This window comes from Tursiops truncatus, chromosome 19 (genome assembly GCF_011762595.2).
Source record: "Tursiops truncatus isolate mTurTru1 chromosome 19, mTurTru1.mat.Y, whole genome shotgun sequence".
Classification (NCBI taxonomy): domain Eukaryota; kingdom Metazoa; phylum Chordata; class Mammalia; order Artiodactyla; family Delphinidae; genus Tursiops; species Tursiops truncatus.
Genome location: NC_047052.1, coordinates 30,812,841 through 30,829,021, shown reverse-complemented (window position 1 = coordinate 30,829,021; position 16,181 = coordinate 30,812,841). Strand labels below are relative to the sequence as shown.

At 35.8% G+C, this 16,181-nt stretch overlaps 1 protein-coding gene across 14 annotated transcripts in view; it reads left to right on the top strand.

The window, feature by feature from the left end:
• The window catches only part of CHD9 (chromodomain helicase DNA binding protein 9), a 244,096-nt gene that overhangs the window by 142,392 nt on the left and 85,523 nt on the right, over positions 1 to 16,181 (top strand). For all 14 annotated transcript variants that reach the window (XM_073795587.1, XM_019932510.3, XM_019932504.3 and 11 more), the window contains 7 exons: positions 1,293 to 1,439; positions 2,368 to 2,436; positions 2,520 to 2,575; positions 3,255 to 3,372; positions 6,227 to 6,313; positions 6,724 to 6,861; positions 15,929 to 16,050. In XM_073795587.1, the coding sequence (XP_073651688.1) occupies positions 1,293 to 1,439; positions 2,368 to 2,436; positions 2,520 to 2,575; positions 3,255 to 3,372; positions 6,227 to 6,313; positions 6,724 to 6,861; positions 15,929 to 16,050 (737 nt within the window). The remainder of the gene's footprint in view (positions 1 to 1,292; positions 1,440 to 2,367; positions 2,437 to 2,519; positions 2,576 to 3,254; positions 3,373 to 6,226; positions 6,314 to 6,723; positions 6,862 to 15,928; positions 16,051 to 16,181) is intronic.

Genomic DNA, 16,181 nt, shown 5'->3' with positions numbered 1-16,181 from the left:
AAGTCCTTTTTTATAACTTTTGTATGCCACCTTCCTGTCTCCCATAATGACAAAATTGTTACCTTGAGTTTTGAAAATGTAAATATCTTCATGGCTAAGAGATGGTGACCCATCCTAATTGAGGCATGGAATTTTTCTACTACATTTGGCTGAGCTACCTCACCACAGTAGTGCCTTTCTTTCTCTCAATATTCCACTACTCTCAAGAGAAAGAGGCACTGCATCCTTTCTGGATGCAAATAACAGTGTGTACCCACACTGCTGCACTGATTCAGTTTTGTCATGGCAACGGAAGTATGAAAGACCTCCCAAATTGAAGACATTGGCAGAAACCAAAAGGAGAACACATGGGTTATTCTTTTGGTTGCATCTGGGGGGAATGTCATGGGAGTTACTAAATACACAGAAGAATAGTAAAAGGAAGAAGGAATATTGAGCAGTAGAACAGTTGGCTGAGATGCCTCCATCCACGAGATTCTAGGGAGGTGAGCAAAAGCAAAACCTAAGTCCTTTGGGATTTTCAAGCCATTGTGAGATTTGTCTTTATAGTGGGAACATCAAATATTTGATATTTAGGGAGGTAAGTAAAGCCATGCGCATTTGATACCTGATTTTAAATCATTCAGATTATTATTAAAATTACGTTGCTACACATAATACTATCTGAAAAGCTTACCTCTGTTTTTATGATAGTGGTGTTCTTTATTTTTAAGGGAAGCTAGTAAAGGTAGTAAAACACTGGTTCCTCCATTCACGTTTAATTTTTTGGTAGATTTCATACTTTATTTTCTGTATCTTTTTTAAAACATTTAATATTATTTTGGGTTTTTTAAAATCTGTTTTAAACACAAGTTCATGGGTTTTGTGTCAAATATTATTTAATTTCTTCTTTTAGTTTATGCCCCTGATTAATTATTTAACCAACATTCATCTGATATGTACTTTTTAGGTTTGGGGGCAAAAACTGTGAAAGTATTAATAGTTTAAAATATGTTTCCCAAGCTGTGAAATAGTTAAGTAAAAAGAAACCTTTTTATTCTTAACAATTTCTAAAGAAAAGTAATAAAGGTATTATTATTAATCATTGTTATTTGACACTTTAGGAAGTAAAACTAAAGGTTGTAAACCTTTGGCAAAGGGCAAATTATAATCCTCCTTTAATTAAAAGGAAAAATTAGAGAAGATGAATGTTGAATACAGTTTTGAAAATTTAATGTACAAAATTGCCACACTAGAAATAATTTTTTTTCCTTTAATATAATCATATATATGCTCCTTATCGTTCATTACAGAAAAGAAGATCAAATCGACAAATTAAAAGAAAAAAATATGCAGAAGATGCAGAAGGGAAACAATCTGAAGAAGAGGTTAAAGGCTCTATAAAAATAAAAAAGCATTCAGCTCCTTTACCTGGTGAACAGCCTTTACAGTTATTTGTGGTAAGACAGATTTTGAATTATGACAAAAAACATTTTAAACCCATGTAAATTTTAAAAAATATCTTCATTATCTTTCTTCCTAAAACCTGCTCCAGCTTTTCCTCCTAGATTCCGTACTGTAGTTAATAGAACCATTAGTTATTCAGATCAGAAACCTAGGGATTTGTTCTCTCTTTTTTTTATCTTTGCGTCTTCATCCAATTTTTTACATTTTTCACCTCCTAGATATATATTCCTAAAACTCCTCCAAGCTCTATCCTTCTCGCAATATATTTCTAAGTTACAAGCCTAATCACAGTACTTTTCCACTGAAAACTCCTCTAATGGTGTCCTAAGTCAGAAAAAAATGAAAATACACTTTTCAGCATAATTTATAAAGCCTTTTGTATGGATTTTCTAGCCTTATGTCCTTCCACTTCTCTCCACTCAGTCTTCTGGTTTTATGAACATAGTTGTCTAAATGCCATGTTTTGACACCTTTGTGTCTTTGCATATGCATTTTCCTCTTTGTAAAGTTCTTTCACTCTCCCTTGTCTGGGTTGTAAACCAACCACTCACCTGCCAGCTGAGGGATCTGGCACTTTAAACAAGAACTTATCTTCTCTATGCCTGAGCTTCCTAATCTGCAAAATGGAGATAGTACCTACTTTATAGTGTATTTGCAAGGATTAAATTAGTTAATATATGTAAAATGGTTAGAATAGTGCCTAACACATTAAAAAGCACCATATGTTTACTATGATGATGATGCCAATGATGACGAGGACAGTAACAACAATTGATATTTTTCATTTTCGTATTCCTAACATTTAACATGGTCCCTGGAACGTGTTAAATAAATGTTTGTTGAATTTTAGTATATTCGTAAACAGTGGCAACTAAAGTGTTTTCAGAATGTGTCATTATACATTTTTCTTCCCTCACATAGGAGAATCCGAGTGAAGAAGATGCTGCAATTGTGGACAAAATACTATCTTCTAGAATTATAAAAAAGGAAGTAAGTAATGATATATTACATTTTACACTTTATATTCCGTGGCCTGATCATAAAAGTCATAATTATTGAATTTATTTTCTTAGATATCACCTGGAGTGATGATTGATACAGAAGAATTTTTTGTAAAATACAAGAATTAGTAAGTATTTGAGTTAGAAAAATAAGAGAAAGGTGTTTAAATATGAATTAATATTTTAAGTATATTAAGTTAAATTATGATTTTTATTTTATCTGCATTTAAAAATTTTTTTTACTTATTATTTCATAAACTTAAAAATTATTAAAAAGCGAAAAGATTTTGAAAACATTTCATGTTAAAATTGAGTGTTTTATTTTTTTCCCAGAAAACATTACTTATAAACATCAAAATGCAGTAATATTTATACATTACACTTTTACAAATTACAGACATTATCCATCATATTTATATTGTCGAACTTTTCAGGTTTTGTTCAACTTTTTCTAACATTTTGGTGAAGGGAGGTATTTTAAATAACATTGGTTTCAAAACAAGTTAGCTTTCTGATCATGACAAAATGATTATAATGAAGAAATAAACTAAAAGTCATATTTTGTTACCCTTATGATTCAGTTTACCATTCTGCTTCCATATGGCAAATTGCAGACCTTTAGATCACAGTGGCTTTATTTTAGTAATTATATGGAGTCTATTGACATTAAATGAAATGATGAACTACCTATTTGTAAAGTTGAAGATAATACTTTGTTTTAGAGGCTGTGATTAAAAATAAATCTATAAAAACTCAAAACATCATTTTCTATATCATTCTAATATATTGCTTTTATAAAAATTTTAGCTCCTATCTTCACTGTGAGTGGGCCACAGAACAGCAGCTTCTGAAAGATAAAAGGATCCAGCAGAAAATCAAACGATTCAAATTGAGACAAGCACAAAGAGCACATTTTTTTGCAGACGTAAGGAAAAAAAAAAGACTATTATGTGTTGAACTCTGAACACATGTAGTATTATGTATCAAAAATTTAAGTATTATTAATTTTAATTCTTAGGCTTCCTCTTACGATATTTGAATATAAATGCTATCTACATATTTTTTCTTTCCCTAAATTTAGCTTGGAAAATAGCTAAAACAGGAACAGTGATAATTCAGAATGGTAGCTAACTCTTGTATTTTTAAATTAGCATATATTTCAATACTTTTTAGAGTTGAATGTGAGTGTGTTAATATCTTAAAGTATTTTATCAGTAGAGTTCTTCAAGAAATGGAAATGGTAGCATAGCAAATAAATGGAAAAGAAGATTTTCCAGTATGTGAAATATATTGCATATTTTCTGTATCATTTTTGTGTATGCATGAACAGAACCTCATTGGAAAAATTCATTAACCTTTCCAGGCCTCACGAAAAAGTCCGATGTCCTTTCCTGCTCTAAATTTTTTTCTCATTTTTCTTTTAATAGACTAGAATTTTTTTATTTTACTTTTTATTTTTTTAAGTTTTTTGCTGCATAGCACAGCATGTGGGATCTTAGTTCCCTGACCAGGGATCGAACCTGCACCCCCTTCATTTGAAGCGCAGAGTCTTAACCACTGGACCACCAGAGAAGTCCCTTAATAGACTTTTTTAGAGCAGTTTTAGATTCATGTAAATTTTTTTAACTTTTTATTTGAAAAATTTAGTACAACAAATTCCCACATATATTTTAACTAGATTCCGTAAATGTTAACATTTTACCATGTTTGCTTTGTCATTAACATTAATTCTCCTTTTGTCACTATGCACCCCTCTCTCTTTCTGCCTCTGCCTTTCTCCCATGCACATACATTTTTTTCTAAACCATTTGAAAATTAAGTCTCAATTTCAGTATTTTCTAGAAACAGTCTTACATAGTAATAGTATAATTAACATTGATGTAGTACTGCTATCTCACCTATAGACTTTATTCATACTTCACTAATTGTTCCACTAGTATTTTTATAGCAAAAAAAAAAGTGTGAGTGTGTATGCTTATTCTGGTCTAGAATCCAATCCTGCAGCATATAATGCATTTAGTTGTCATGTCTCCTTTATCAATATTTCTTTGTTTTTCATTACTTGGACACTTTTTAAAGAATTTAGGTGGTTTATTTTGTAGCACATCCCTCAGTTTGGGGTTATCTGATGTTTCCTCAGCTTCAGGTCATGCATTATTTAAAAGAACACTACAGAGATGATGCAGCAGCATTCTCAGTGTATCATATCAGGAGGTACACGATACCTATTTGCCCAATTACTGGTGGTGTTAACTTTAACCACTAGATAATGGTGGATATCTTATGGCAGATTTTTCCACCATGAAGCTATTGTTATTTCTTTGTAATTATAAAATCTACTTCAAAAATTTGATGACTCTGAAATGACCTATCAGTTTATGGATGCTGGGAGGTCCTCAAAAATTTCTCACTACCTCACTCTGATATAGAAGTTTCTAATGAGCTGAAGATTTTAGAAGTACTTAACTAATAATCTTCTAATTTTTCATGAAGATTAGGTACATTCATGACTCAGGTACAAGATAAACTGGAGCTGTGCAGATTTTCTTAGAATACCTTATTACCATTCTGGTGTTGGGCAGTGCTCTTTAACAAGTGTGTCCTGTACATGGAGATGATAGTATTGCTCAGGAAAGGATTAAGATAGTGAGGAGAACTAAAGGCAGAGCCATGGAGTACTATAACATTTAGAGGTTAAACAGAGGAGGAGAGGCAGCAAAGATAGCTGAGATGGGTTTTTGGAAGTAAGACTTTGAGGAATGGGTAGGAATTAGCCAAGCAGACAAGAGAAGGAACAGCAATCTATCCAGAAGAGAGAAAAATTAGTATAAAACCATGAAGGTGTGACAGAACATGGAGTTTGAAAAGCATCTGTTTTTGTACTCTAAAGCATGAAATCTGGGAGAGTCATTGAAGGATTTGAAGCCAGGGAGCAATATATGATTTATATTTGAGAAAGAGTACTATGGGGACAGTGTGAAAATAAATTAAAGGGAGGCAAGACAGTAGTTGGTGACTAGTTAGGAAGTTATTTGTAAAGATCCAAGTAAGGAGTGATGAAGCAGTGAGAATGAGGAAGGAGGAACCAATTTGAGTTACAGATAAAAGTAGGATCTGTGTAAATTGATGAGTTAAGGGATGTGGGAGATTAAAAAAGAGAAGGAATCTAAGATGACTTCTCCATTGCTGGCTTGTGTAACTGGGAGTAGGGTGTGAAGTTGGTGCTGTGTTACTGTTAACCCAGTTAGAAACTATAGGAAGAAGTGTAGGTTGAAGAGTAAATGAGTGCAGTCAAATGTGAGGTAGCTCAGAGAGTTTGCGTTTAGTTAGGTAAGAGGGTCTTGAGCACAAGAACCATCAGTAGATAGAGTGTTTGATACAGATGAGACAGGAGCCTCCAGGTCGGGTGATTAGTCTTCAACTCTTGGACTTGAGGAAAGTAGTACCTTTACAGAGGTAAAGGAGAGCCTCTTTCCAAAAGAGGCTACCTTTCGGACATTTTTAAACAACACATCTTCTAGAGTAACTTACTTGTCTGGAGTACCTATTTTTTAGTGTTGTTTAGTTGAGTTTTTTATATATAACATGGTGATTCATAATATAGACAAATATCCTAGCAATCTTTTTGGAATTAAAATGGAAGGATTCCATTTTTTGGAAATTTAATTAAAATCAACCTTATGTGTTTGTTCTATAGTGAATAGCTAGTAAATTTGTCTTTATTTCACTTTCATCTTTCTACTTCATCATATATCAACTAAGTTACTTTTTAATTTTAGATGGAAGAAGAACCATTTAACCCAGACTACGTTGAAGTAGACAGAGTATTAGAAGTCTCTTTTTGTGAAGATAAAGATACTGGTGAGGTAAGTAAATATTTGATAGAAATATTTTCTAAGTAAGTAAGAAAAACCTAAAGACTTCCAAATATTAAAGCATTACTTTTTTATTTTTTATTTTTATTTATTATTTTTTTTGCGGTACGCGGGCCTCTCACTGTTGGGGCATCTCCCGTTGCGGAGCACAGGCTCCGGACGCGCAGGCTCAGCGCCCATAGCTCACGGGCCCAGCCGCTCCACGGCATGTGGGATCTTCCCGGACCGGGGCATAAAGCATTACTTTTTTAAAGTTAATGACCTAAAAACACCAAAAAAGTTTCATAAGTTTTTACCAATGTAGGTTAATATATTTAAACTATTTCTGGGGATTCTCAATTTAAACTATTTCTTACTATTCTTTTTCAAAATGGTAAAATGAAAAAAAAATTTTTTTACAGCCTGTTATTTACTACTTAGTAAAGTGGTGCTCATTACCATATGAAGATAGTACTTGGGAACTAAAAGAAGATGTAGATCTTGCAAAAATAGAAGAGTTTGAACAGTTGCAAGCTTCACGGCCTGACACAAGACATTTGGTAAGAACATGCCTTAGCATCATAAAATCTTAGCACTTCTTTATTCAACAGATTTATTTTAATTTTTGAAATTTTAATTTAGTCTGGTATGCAATTAATATTGTATTTTAAAAATTACTACATAATATCTTATATATATTAATTTAACTGTTCCTCCATTAGTGGATACTCCAGTGTTTTGCTCTTATAAACAATGTTACATTGAACATTGAGCCCTTGTAAGATAAATCATAAGTATAATTGTTTGGTCAGAACATATATGCATTCAAAAGTTTGATAAGTATTTCCTTTTAAATTTCCCTCCGGAAAAGTTGCAAATACTTCTACCTCATCTTGAATTTAAAACTTTCCCACTGCTTTTTCTCTCAGGTCATTTATAAAAATGTCAAGAATACCAGTTTCAGCTCTAAGCAGAGTTATGAATTCTCTATCAAAGAAAAATCCTTATTATATCCACCTTTCCTTTGTTTTCTGTAAACCAGTTATTTCTTCATAACTAAATAGTTCTTCTACTTCCATAGTAGCTTTATTTTTAGAAAGACCTTTTGTATAGAATATTGTTAAATGCCTACATAGTGGGGCACAGTCAAAATGGCGGCGTGGGAGGACATGGAGTTTGCGTCTCCCCACAACTAGGGCACCTGCGAGACGCTGGCGGGGGACCTCAACACCCAGGGAGACGGGAGGAACCCCCAAGTGACTGGGTAGGATGTGAGGGATTGTGAGGGGGGAGGAGAAGTGGAAGCCGGACAGGACTGGGGCCCCTGAGGGGTGGCTAGGAGAGGGGAGGGGTTCCCATGCCTGGAGGGACCCTCAGAGGCTTGGAGGATCAGAAGAGTACGCCTAGCGTTTCCCCTTCCCAATCGGGCCCCAGGAATCCTGCTGATCTCTTGGGCTGGTTCCGGCCCTCCAAGGCCCCCTCCAGACAACGTGGGTCCTAGGGATGTAGGAGGGAGGGAGGAGGAGAGGCAGTGGGAGGGACCCTCCAGGACCATGGGATCAGGGGAAGTGCCTTGGGTGTTTCCCCTGCGCTCAGCCACAGTAAGCCTGTTAGGCTTCCCGGTCTGGTCCCCTGCCTTCTGGGGGCCCCCTCTGGCCGTGTGGGTCCTAGGGGCATGGGTGGGGAAGAAGAAGAGAGGCCAACAGGGAGAGCACCACCTGTGATTGGAGGATCAGGGGGAACGTGCCTATTATTTCCTCTGCCTACTCGGGCCCAGGGAGCCTGCTGGGGTCCCAGACCTGGTCCTCCACCCTCCAAGGCCAGAGGCACTCCTGGGCCCCTCCTGCTGTGGTTGAACCTAAGCCTGATCACCCACCATGGCCTTTTCCAGCCCCGTGGGTCCTAAGAATAGGCCCGCCCACCACCTAAACCCTGCCCCTGCCTAAGCCCTGCCCCCCACAGCCAAGGCCTTTTCTGGCTTTTTTTTTCCCCCTGCTGCCCTGCACAGCTTACAGGATCTTGGTTCACAAGCTGGGGGTCAGGCCTGAGCTCCTACAGTGGGAACTCTGAGTCCAAACCACTGGACTAACAGAGAACCTCAGACCCCAGGGAATATTCATTGGAGTGAGATCTCCCAGAGATCCTCATCTTGGCATCAAGACCCAGGTCTACCCAGCAGCCTACGAACTCCAGTGCTGGAATGCTCAGGCCAAACAACCAGTAAGACAGGAAACAATCCCACCCATCAAAAAAAAAAACCAAAAAAAGTGAAATGACAAAAATACATGTCACAGAGGAAGGAGCAAGGTAAAAACCTACAAGACCAAATAAATGAAGAGGAAATAGGCAACCTACCTGAAAAAGAATTCAGAGTAATGATAGTAAAGATAATCCAGAATCTCAGAAATAGAATGGAGGCACGGATTGAGAAAGTACAAGAAATGTCTAACAAAGATCTAGAAGAACTAAAGAACAAACAAACAGAGATGAACAACACGATAACTGAAATGAAAAATACACTAAAAGGAATGAATAACAGAATAACTGAGGCAGAAGAACTAATAAGTGAGCTGGAAGACAGAATGGTGGAAATAACTGCCTAGGAACAGAATCAACAAAAAAGAATGAAAAGAATTGAAGACAATCTCAGAGACCTCTGGGACAACTATAAACCAACATTCAAATTATAGGGGTCCCAGAAGAAGAAGAGAAAAAGAATGGGCCTGAGAAAATATTTGAAGACATTATAGTGGAAAACTTCCCTAATTTGGGAAAGGAAATAGTCACCCAACTCCAGGAAGGGCAGATAGTCCCATACAGGATAAACCCTAGGAGAAACACACCAAGACATATTAATCAAACTAACAAAAATTAAATTCAAACAAAAAATATTAAAAGCAACAAGGGAAAAGCAAAAAATAACATACAAAGGAATGCCCATAAGGTTATCAGCTGATTTTTCAGCACAAACTCTGCAGGCCAGAAGGGAGTGGCAGGAGATTTACTTAAAGTGATGAAAGAGAAAAACCTACAACCAAGATTACTCTACCCAGCAAGGATCTCATTCAGATTCGATGGAGAAATCAAAAGCTTTACAGACAAGCAAAAGCTAAGAGAATTCAGCACCACTAAACCAGCTCTACAACAAATGCTAAAGGAACTTCTCTAGGCGGGAAATATAAGAGAAGAAAAAGACCCACAAAAACAAACCCAAAACAATTAAGAAAATGGTAATAGGAAAATACATATCAATAATAAGCTTGAATGAAAATGGATTAAATGCTCCAACCTAAAGACACAGACTGGCTAAATGGATACAAAAACAAGGCCTCTATGTACGCTGTCTATAAGAGACCCACTTCAGACCTAAGGATACATACAGACTGAAAGTGAAGGGTGGAAAAAGATATTCCATGCAAATGGAAATCAGAAGAAAGCCCGAGTAGCAATACTCATATCAGATAAAATAGACTTTAAGACTGTTACAAGAGATAAGGAAGGACACTATATAATGATCAAGGGATCAATCCAAGAAGAAGACATAACAATTATAAATATATATGCACCCAACACAGGAGCACCTGAATACATAAGGCAAATGCTAACAACCATAAAGAGGGAGATAGGTTGCAACACAGTAATAGGGGGACTTTAACCCCCCACTTACAACAATGGACAGATCATCCAAATAGAAAATAAATAAGGAAACACAAGTGTAAAATGACACAGTAGACCAGATAGATTTAATTGATATTTATAGGGCATTCCACCCGCAAGTGGCAGAATACACTTTCTTCTCAAGTGCACATGGAACATTCTCCAGGATAGATCACATCTTGGGTCACAAATCAAGCCTCAGAAAATTTAAGAAAATTGAAATTGTATCAAGCATCCTTTCTGACCGCAACACTATGAGATTAGAATTCAATTACAGGAAAAAACTGTAAAAAACAAAAATACATGGTGGCTAAACAATGCACTACTAAACAACCAAGAGATCACTGAAGAAATCAAAGAAGAAATTAAAAAATACATGGAAACAAATGACAAGGAAAGCCCTAAATCTATGGGACGCAGCAAAAGCATTTCTAACAGGGAAGTTAATAGTAATTCAGTGTCACCTCAAGAAACCAGAAAAATCTCAAATAAACAATCTAACCTTACACCTAAAGCAGCTAGATAAAGAAGAAAAAAGAAAACCTAAAGTCAGTAGAAGGAAAGAAATCATAAAGATCAGAGCAGAAATAAATGAAATAGAAATGAAGGAAACAATAGCAAAGATCATTAATACTAGAAGTTGGTTCTTCGAGAAGGTAAACAAAATTGATAAACCTTTAGCCAGACTCATCAAAAAAAAAAAAAAAAGGGAGAGGACGCAAATCAATAAAATTAGAAATGAAGAAGGAGAAATCACAGCTGACACCACAGAAATACAAAGGATTATAAGAAACTACTACAAACAACTATATGGCAATAAAATGGACAACCACGAAGAAATGGACAAATTCTTGGAAAGGTACAATTTTCCAAGACTGAACCAGGAAGAATTAGAAAATATAAACAGACCTATCACAAGTAATGAAATTGAAACTGGAATTAAAAATCTTCCAACAAACAAAAGCCCAGGACTAGATGGCTTCACAGGTGAATTCTATCAAACATTTAGAGAATAGCTAACACTTACCCTTCTCACACTCTTCCAAAAAATTGCAGAGGGAAGAACACTCCCAAATTCGTTCTACAAGGTCACCATCACCCTGATACTAAAACCAGACAAAGATATCACAAAAAAGAAAATTACAGACCCATATCACTGATGAGCATAGATGCAAAAATCCTGCACAAATGCTGGCAAACAGAATCCAACAACACATTAAAAGGATCATACACCGTGATCAAGTGGGACTTATCGCAGGAATGCATTGATTCTTCAGTATATGCAAACAATCAGTGTGATACACCATATTAACAAATTAAGGAATAAGAACCATATGATCATCTCAATAGATGCAGAAAAAGCTTTTGACAAAATTCAACACCGATTTATGATAAAAACTCTCCAGAAAATGGGCATAGAGGGAACCTATCTCAACGTAATAAAGGCCATATACGAAAAACCCACAACAAACATTATTCTCAATGGTGAAAAACTGAAAGCATTTCCACTAAGATCAGGAACAAGACAAGGATGTCCACTCTCACCACTCTTATCCAACATAGTTTTGGAAGTCCTAGTCACAGCAGTCAGAGAAGAAAAAGAAATAAAAGGAATCCAAATTTGAAAAGAGGTAGTAAAACTGTCACTGTTTGCAGATGACATGATACTATACATAGAACATCCTAAAGATGCTGCCAGAAAGCTACCAGAACTAATCAGTGAATTTGGTAAGCTTGCAGGTTACAAAATTAGTGCATAGAAATGTCTTGTATTCCTATACACTAACAATTGAAAAACAGAAAGAGAAATTAAGGAAACAATCCCATTTACCTTCTCAACAAAAAGAATAAAATACCTAGGAATAAACCTACCAAAGGAAGCAAAAGACTTTTACTCAGAAAACAATAAAACACTGATGAAAGAAATCAAACATGACACAAACAGATGGAGAAATATACCATGTTCTTGAATTGGAAGAATCAACATTGTGAACATGACTATACTACCCACAGCAATCTACAGATTCAGTGTAATCCCTATCAGACTACGAATGGCATTCTTCACAGAATTAGAACAAAAAATTTTACAATTTGTATGGAAACACAAAAGACCCTGAGAAAGAAAAACAGAGCTGGAGGAATCAGGCTCCCCGACTTCAAACTATACCACAAATCTACAGTAATCAGACAGTATGGTACTGGCACAAAAACAGAAATATAGATCAGTGGTACAGGATACAAAGCCCAGAGGTAAACCCACGCACATATGGTCACCTTATCTTTGACAAAGGAGGCAAAAATATACAATGGAGAAAAGACAGCCTCTTCAGTAAGTGGTGCTGGGAAAACTGGACAGCTACATGTAAAAGAATGAAATTAGAACACTCTCTAACACAATACACAAAAGTAAACTCAAAATGGATTAAAGACCTAAATGTAAGACTGGACACTATCAAACCCTTAGAGGAAAACATAGGAAGAACACTCTTTGACATAAACCACAGCAAGATCTTTTTTGACCCACCTCTTAGAGTAATGAAAATAAAAACAATAAGCAAATGGGACCTAATTAAACGTAAAAGCTTTTGCACAGCAAAGGAAACCATAAACAAGACAAAAAGACAACTCTCGGAATGTGAGAAAATATTTGCAAATGAAGTAATGGACAAAGGATTAATCTCCAAAATATACAAACAGCTTATGGAGCTCAATATCCAGAAACAAACAACCCAATTAACAAATGGGCAGAAGACCTAAATAGACATTTCACCGAAGAAGTCATACACATTGCCAGCAAACACATGAAAAGATGCTCAACATCACTAATCATTATAGAGATGCAAATCAAAACCACAATGAGGTATCACCTCACACCAGTCAGAATGGCCATCATCAAAAAGTCTACAAACAATAAATGCTGGAAAGGGTGTAGAGAAAAGGGATCCCTTTTGCACTGTTAGTGGGAATGTAAATTGATACAGCCACTATGGAGATTCCTTAAAAAACTAAAAGTAGAACTACCATATGACCCAGCAATCCCAATACTGGGCATATACCCTGAGAAAACCATAATTCAAAAAGACACATGTACCCCAATGTTCATTGCTGCACTATTTACAGTAGCCAGGATATGGAAACAATCTAAATGTCCACGACAGATGACTAGATAAAGAAGGTGTGGTACGTATATACAATGGAATATTACTCAGCCATAAAAAAGGAATGAAATTAGGTCTTTTGTAGAGATGTGGATGGACCTAGAGCCTGTCATACAGAGTGAAGTAAGCCAGAAAGAGAAAAACAAATATTGTATATTAACACATATATGTGGAATCTCGAAAAATGGCATAGATGAACCTATTTGCAGGGCAAGAATCGAGACGTAGATGTAGAGAACGGACATGTGGACACAGAGGAGCAGAGGAGGGTGGTATGAATTGGGAGCTTAGATTTGACATAAATACACTACCATGTGTACAATAGATGGCTAGTGGGAACCTGCTGTATAGCACAGGGAGCTCAACTCGGTGCTCTGTGACGACCTAGATGGGTAGGATGGGGGGAAGTGGGAGGGCGGTCCAAGAGGGAGGGGATATAGGTATACATATAGCTGATTCACTTCATTGTACAGCAGAAACTAACACAACATCATAAAGCAATTATACTCCAATAAAAAAAAAGGCCTACATAAGTTAAGTACACTGATTTTTTTATTGATACATCTGTCTCTTCCCTGCGCAAAAAAAAAAAACTTGAGTCAGTTGTTTTTTCTAGTACAAAGACTGTAGAATTCTGGAAGGCGATGGCAAGTTGTGATATTTTAATAATTATATATTTTTTTATTTTCATGTGAATCCAATTTGGGGAGCCAACCAAAAGAAATTCACTTTAAAGAGACATATTATGATTTTATTAAATATTTTAGCCAGTTCTCTTTTTTTTTGCGGTATGCGGGCCTCTCACTGTTGCGGCCTCTCCCTTTGTGGAGCACAGGCTGCGGACGCGCAGGCCCAGTGGCCATGGCTCACGGGCCTAGCCACTCCACGGCATGTGGGATCTTCCTGGACTGGGGCACGAACCCGTGTCCCCTGCATAGGCAGGCGGACTCTTAACCACTGTGCCACTAGGGAAGCCCTTGGCCAGTCCTCTTTCAAATATAATTTGGTCATAGAAATTTCTTACTTCACTAAAGAGGGAGTTTATGCATGAAAAGACAAGAACAGATCACTTTTTGATTAGCACCAGAGCTAATGATTAGCTGCCATGAAAAATGTGGAGATGTGATGTAAGAGAAGGAAATGAATGAATTGTTCCATGGAAGAGATCATATTGTTTTTATAACAGTTTTTTTTTCTGGTTGTCTTCTTATTTTCTGGTCTTCTTAGTTTATCTCCCAATAATACCCACCATCTATTACCAAGAACACAGCAGCTCACCTCCATTCCTTTTGACTTCTAAGTACCTTTCCTTGAGCCAGGAAACAAAAGTGTTAATTAACTAATTCAGGGAGGAGTAGTCTAAAGGATATTATGAAAGGGAAAGGTATTCTTTTTGGGGTGGGGACCATGCTTCAGTAGTAACCTGATCTTTAGCCTCATTAAGTAAGCTATTTTTTTAGATCAGTGGTTCTCAGTCAGAGGTGCTTATCAGAATCACTTTTGGAACTTTTAAAAAATTAGAGATTCCTAGTTTCTATATCCTGGCTCCAGAATCAGAATATCTGAGAGTGGACCCCAGGTGTCATTAAAAAGGTGATTTTGAAGCACATGGTGGGAAGAGCCAGTGCCTTAGATATGTAATGTAGTCCTTGGTAAAGGGGACTCAGCCAATAAAATTAATCCCCTCAGTTAATGTAAAATCAACTTGACAACAGTGCTGGTTTATCAAAGTCAAATAATGTAGGAGGTAAGTGATTTTTTTTGCCAGTCTATTATTATTAAATAAAATAACATATAAAACATGTAAAGTATCTTTGATCAAATGAAATTTGTTCCTGGCCTAAACTAAGGAAACAGTGATTGGATTGCTAAAAAGAAAATTATGGAGAATATTAATTAATGTGGAAATTATTTTAAACAATAATTAGAGCAATAGTATATGTTAATTATTTTAAAGTTCATTGGCTACCATTTAAGAAATATTTTTTTTTAGTAAACCCTAAATTTTTCATATTTGGATGCCATTATAAGATAGTATTTTTAAAATGTGTTTATAATTGTTTCTACAATATAGAATACAGTTTTCTGTATATTGATCTTATATCATGCAATGTTAGTAAAATCACTTCTTTATCTTTTTTCTAGATTCCACAGGATTTTCCATGTAGACAAATCATGTCTTCTGTAAATTAAGAAAGTTTTACTTCTTCCTTTCCAATCTTAATGACTTTTATTTCTTGTTCTTGCTTGATTGCTCCTGTTAGAACCTGTAGTACAATGTTGAATGGAAGTGATGACAGTGGACATCCTTGCCTTTTTCTGATCCTAGGGAGAAAGCATTTAGTTCTTCCATTTTCTGCATCTGCTGAGATTATCATATTTTTGTTTTTTAGTCTGTTGATCAACATTGATTAATTTTCAAAGTTAATCCACCTTCCGTACCTGGGAAAAACCACTTGGTCATGCTGTATTACCCTTTTTATATATTTTTAGATTCCATCTGCTAAAATTTTGTTATGAATTTTTCATCTCTGTTCATGTGGGATATTGGTCTCTAGTTTTCCTGTAATGCCATTGTCTGATTTTGGTATCAGTTTCATAGAATGAGTTGGGACGTATGCTTTCCTCTTCAGTTTTCTGGAAGAGTTCGTGTAGAACTTACTTGGTGTTCAGATGTTTGTAAAATTTCATCATAATGTCATATAATGTTATTCTTCTGATTATTTTAAAAGCAATGCTTTTACCATGTATGAGATATAGGGAAGATCAAAAAATCTAAAATACATCATTCATTCTTTGTTTTTCCACAAAGGACCGTCCTCCTTCTAATATTTGGAAAAAAATAGATCAATCCAGGGATTATAAAAATGGCAATCAACTCAGGGAATATCAACTGGAAGGACTCAACTGGCTCTTATTCAACTGGTACAATAGGTATGTAGTATGTATTAATAGAAAAAAATTTAATGTGTGTTTTTTTATGTGTTCCAAAATACATTAAGTAAAATTGGTACTGATGTTGCTACATTATTACTGTCATGGAGTGTTCATTATTGAAAATGAAG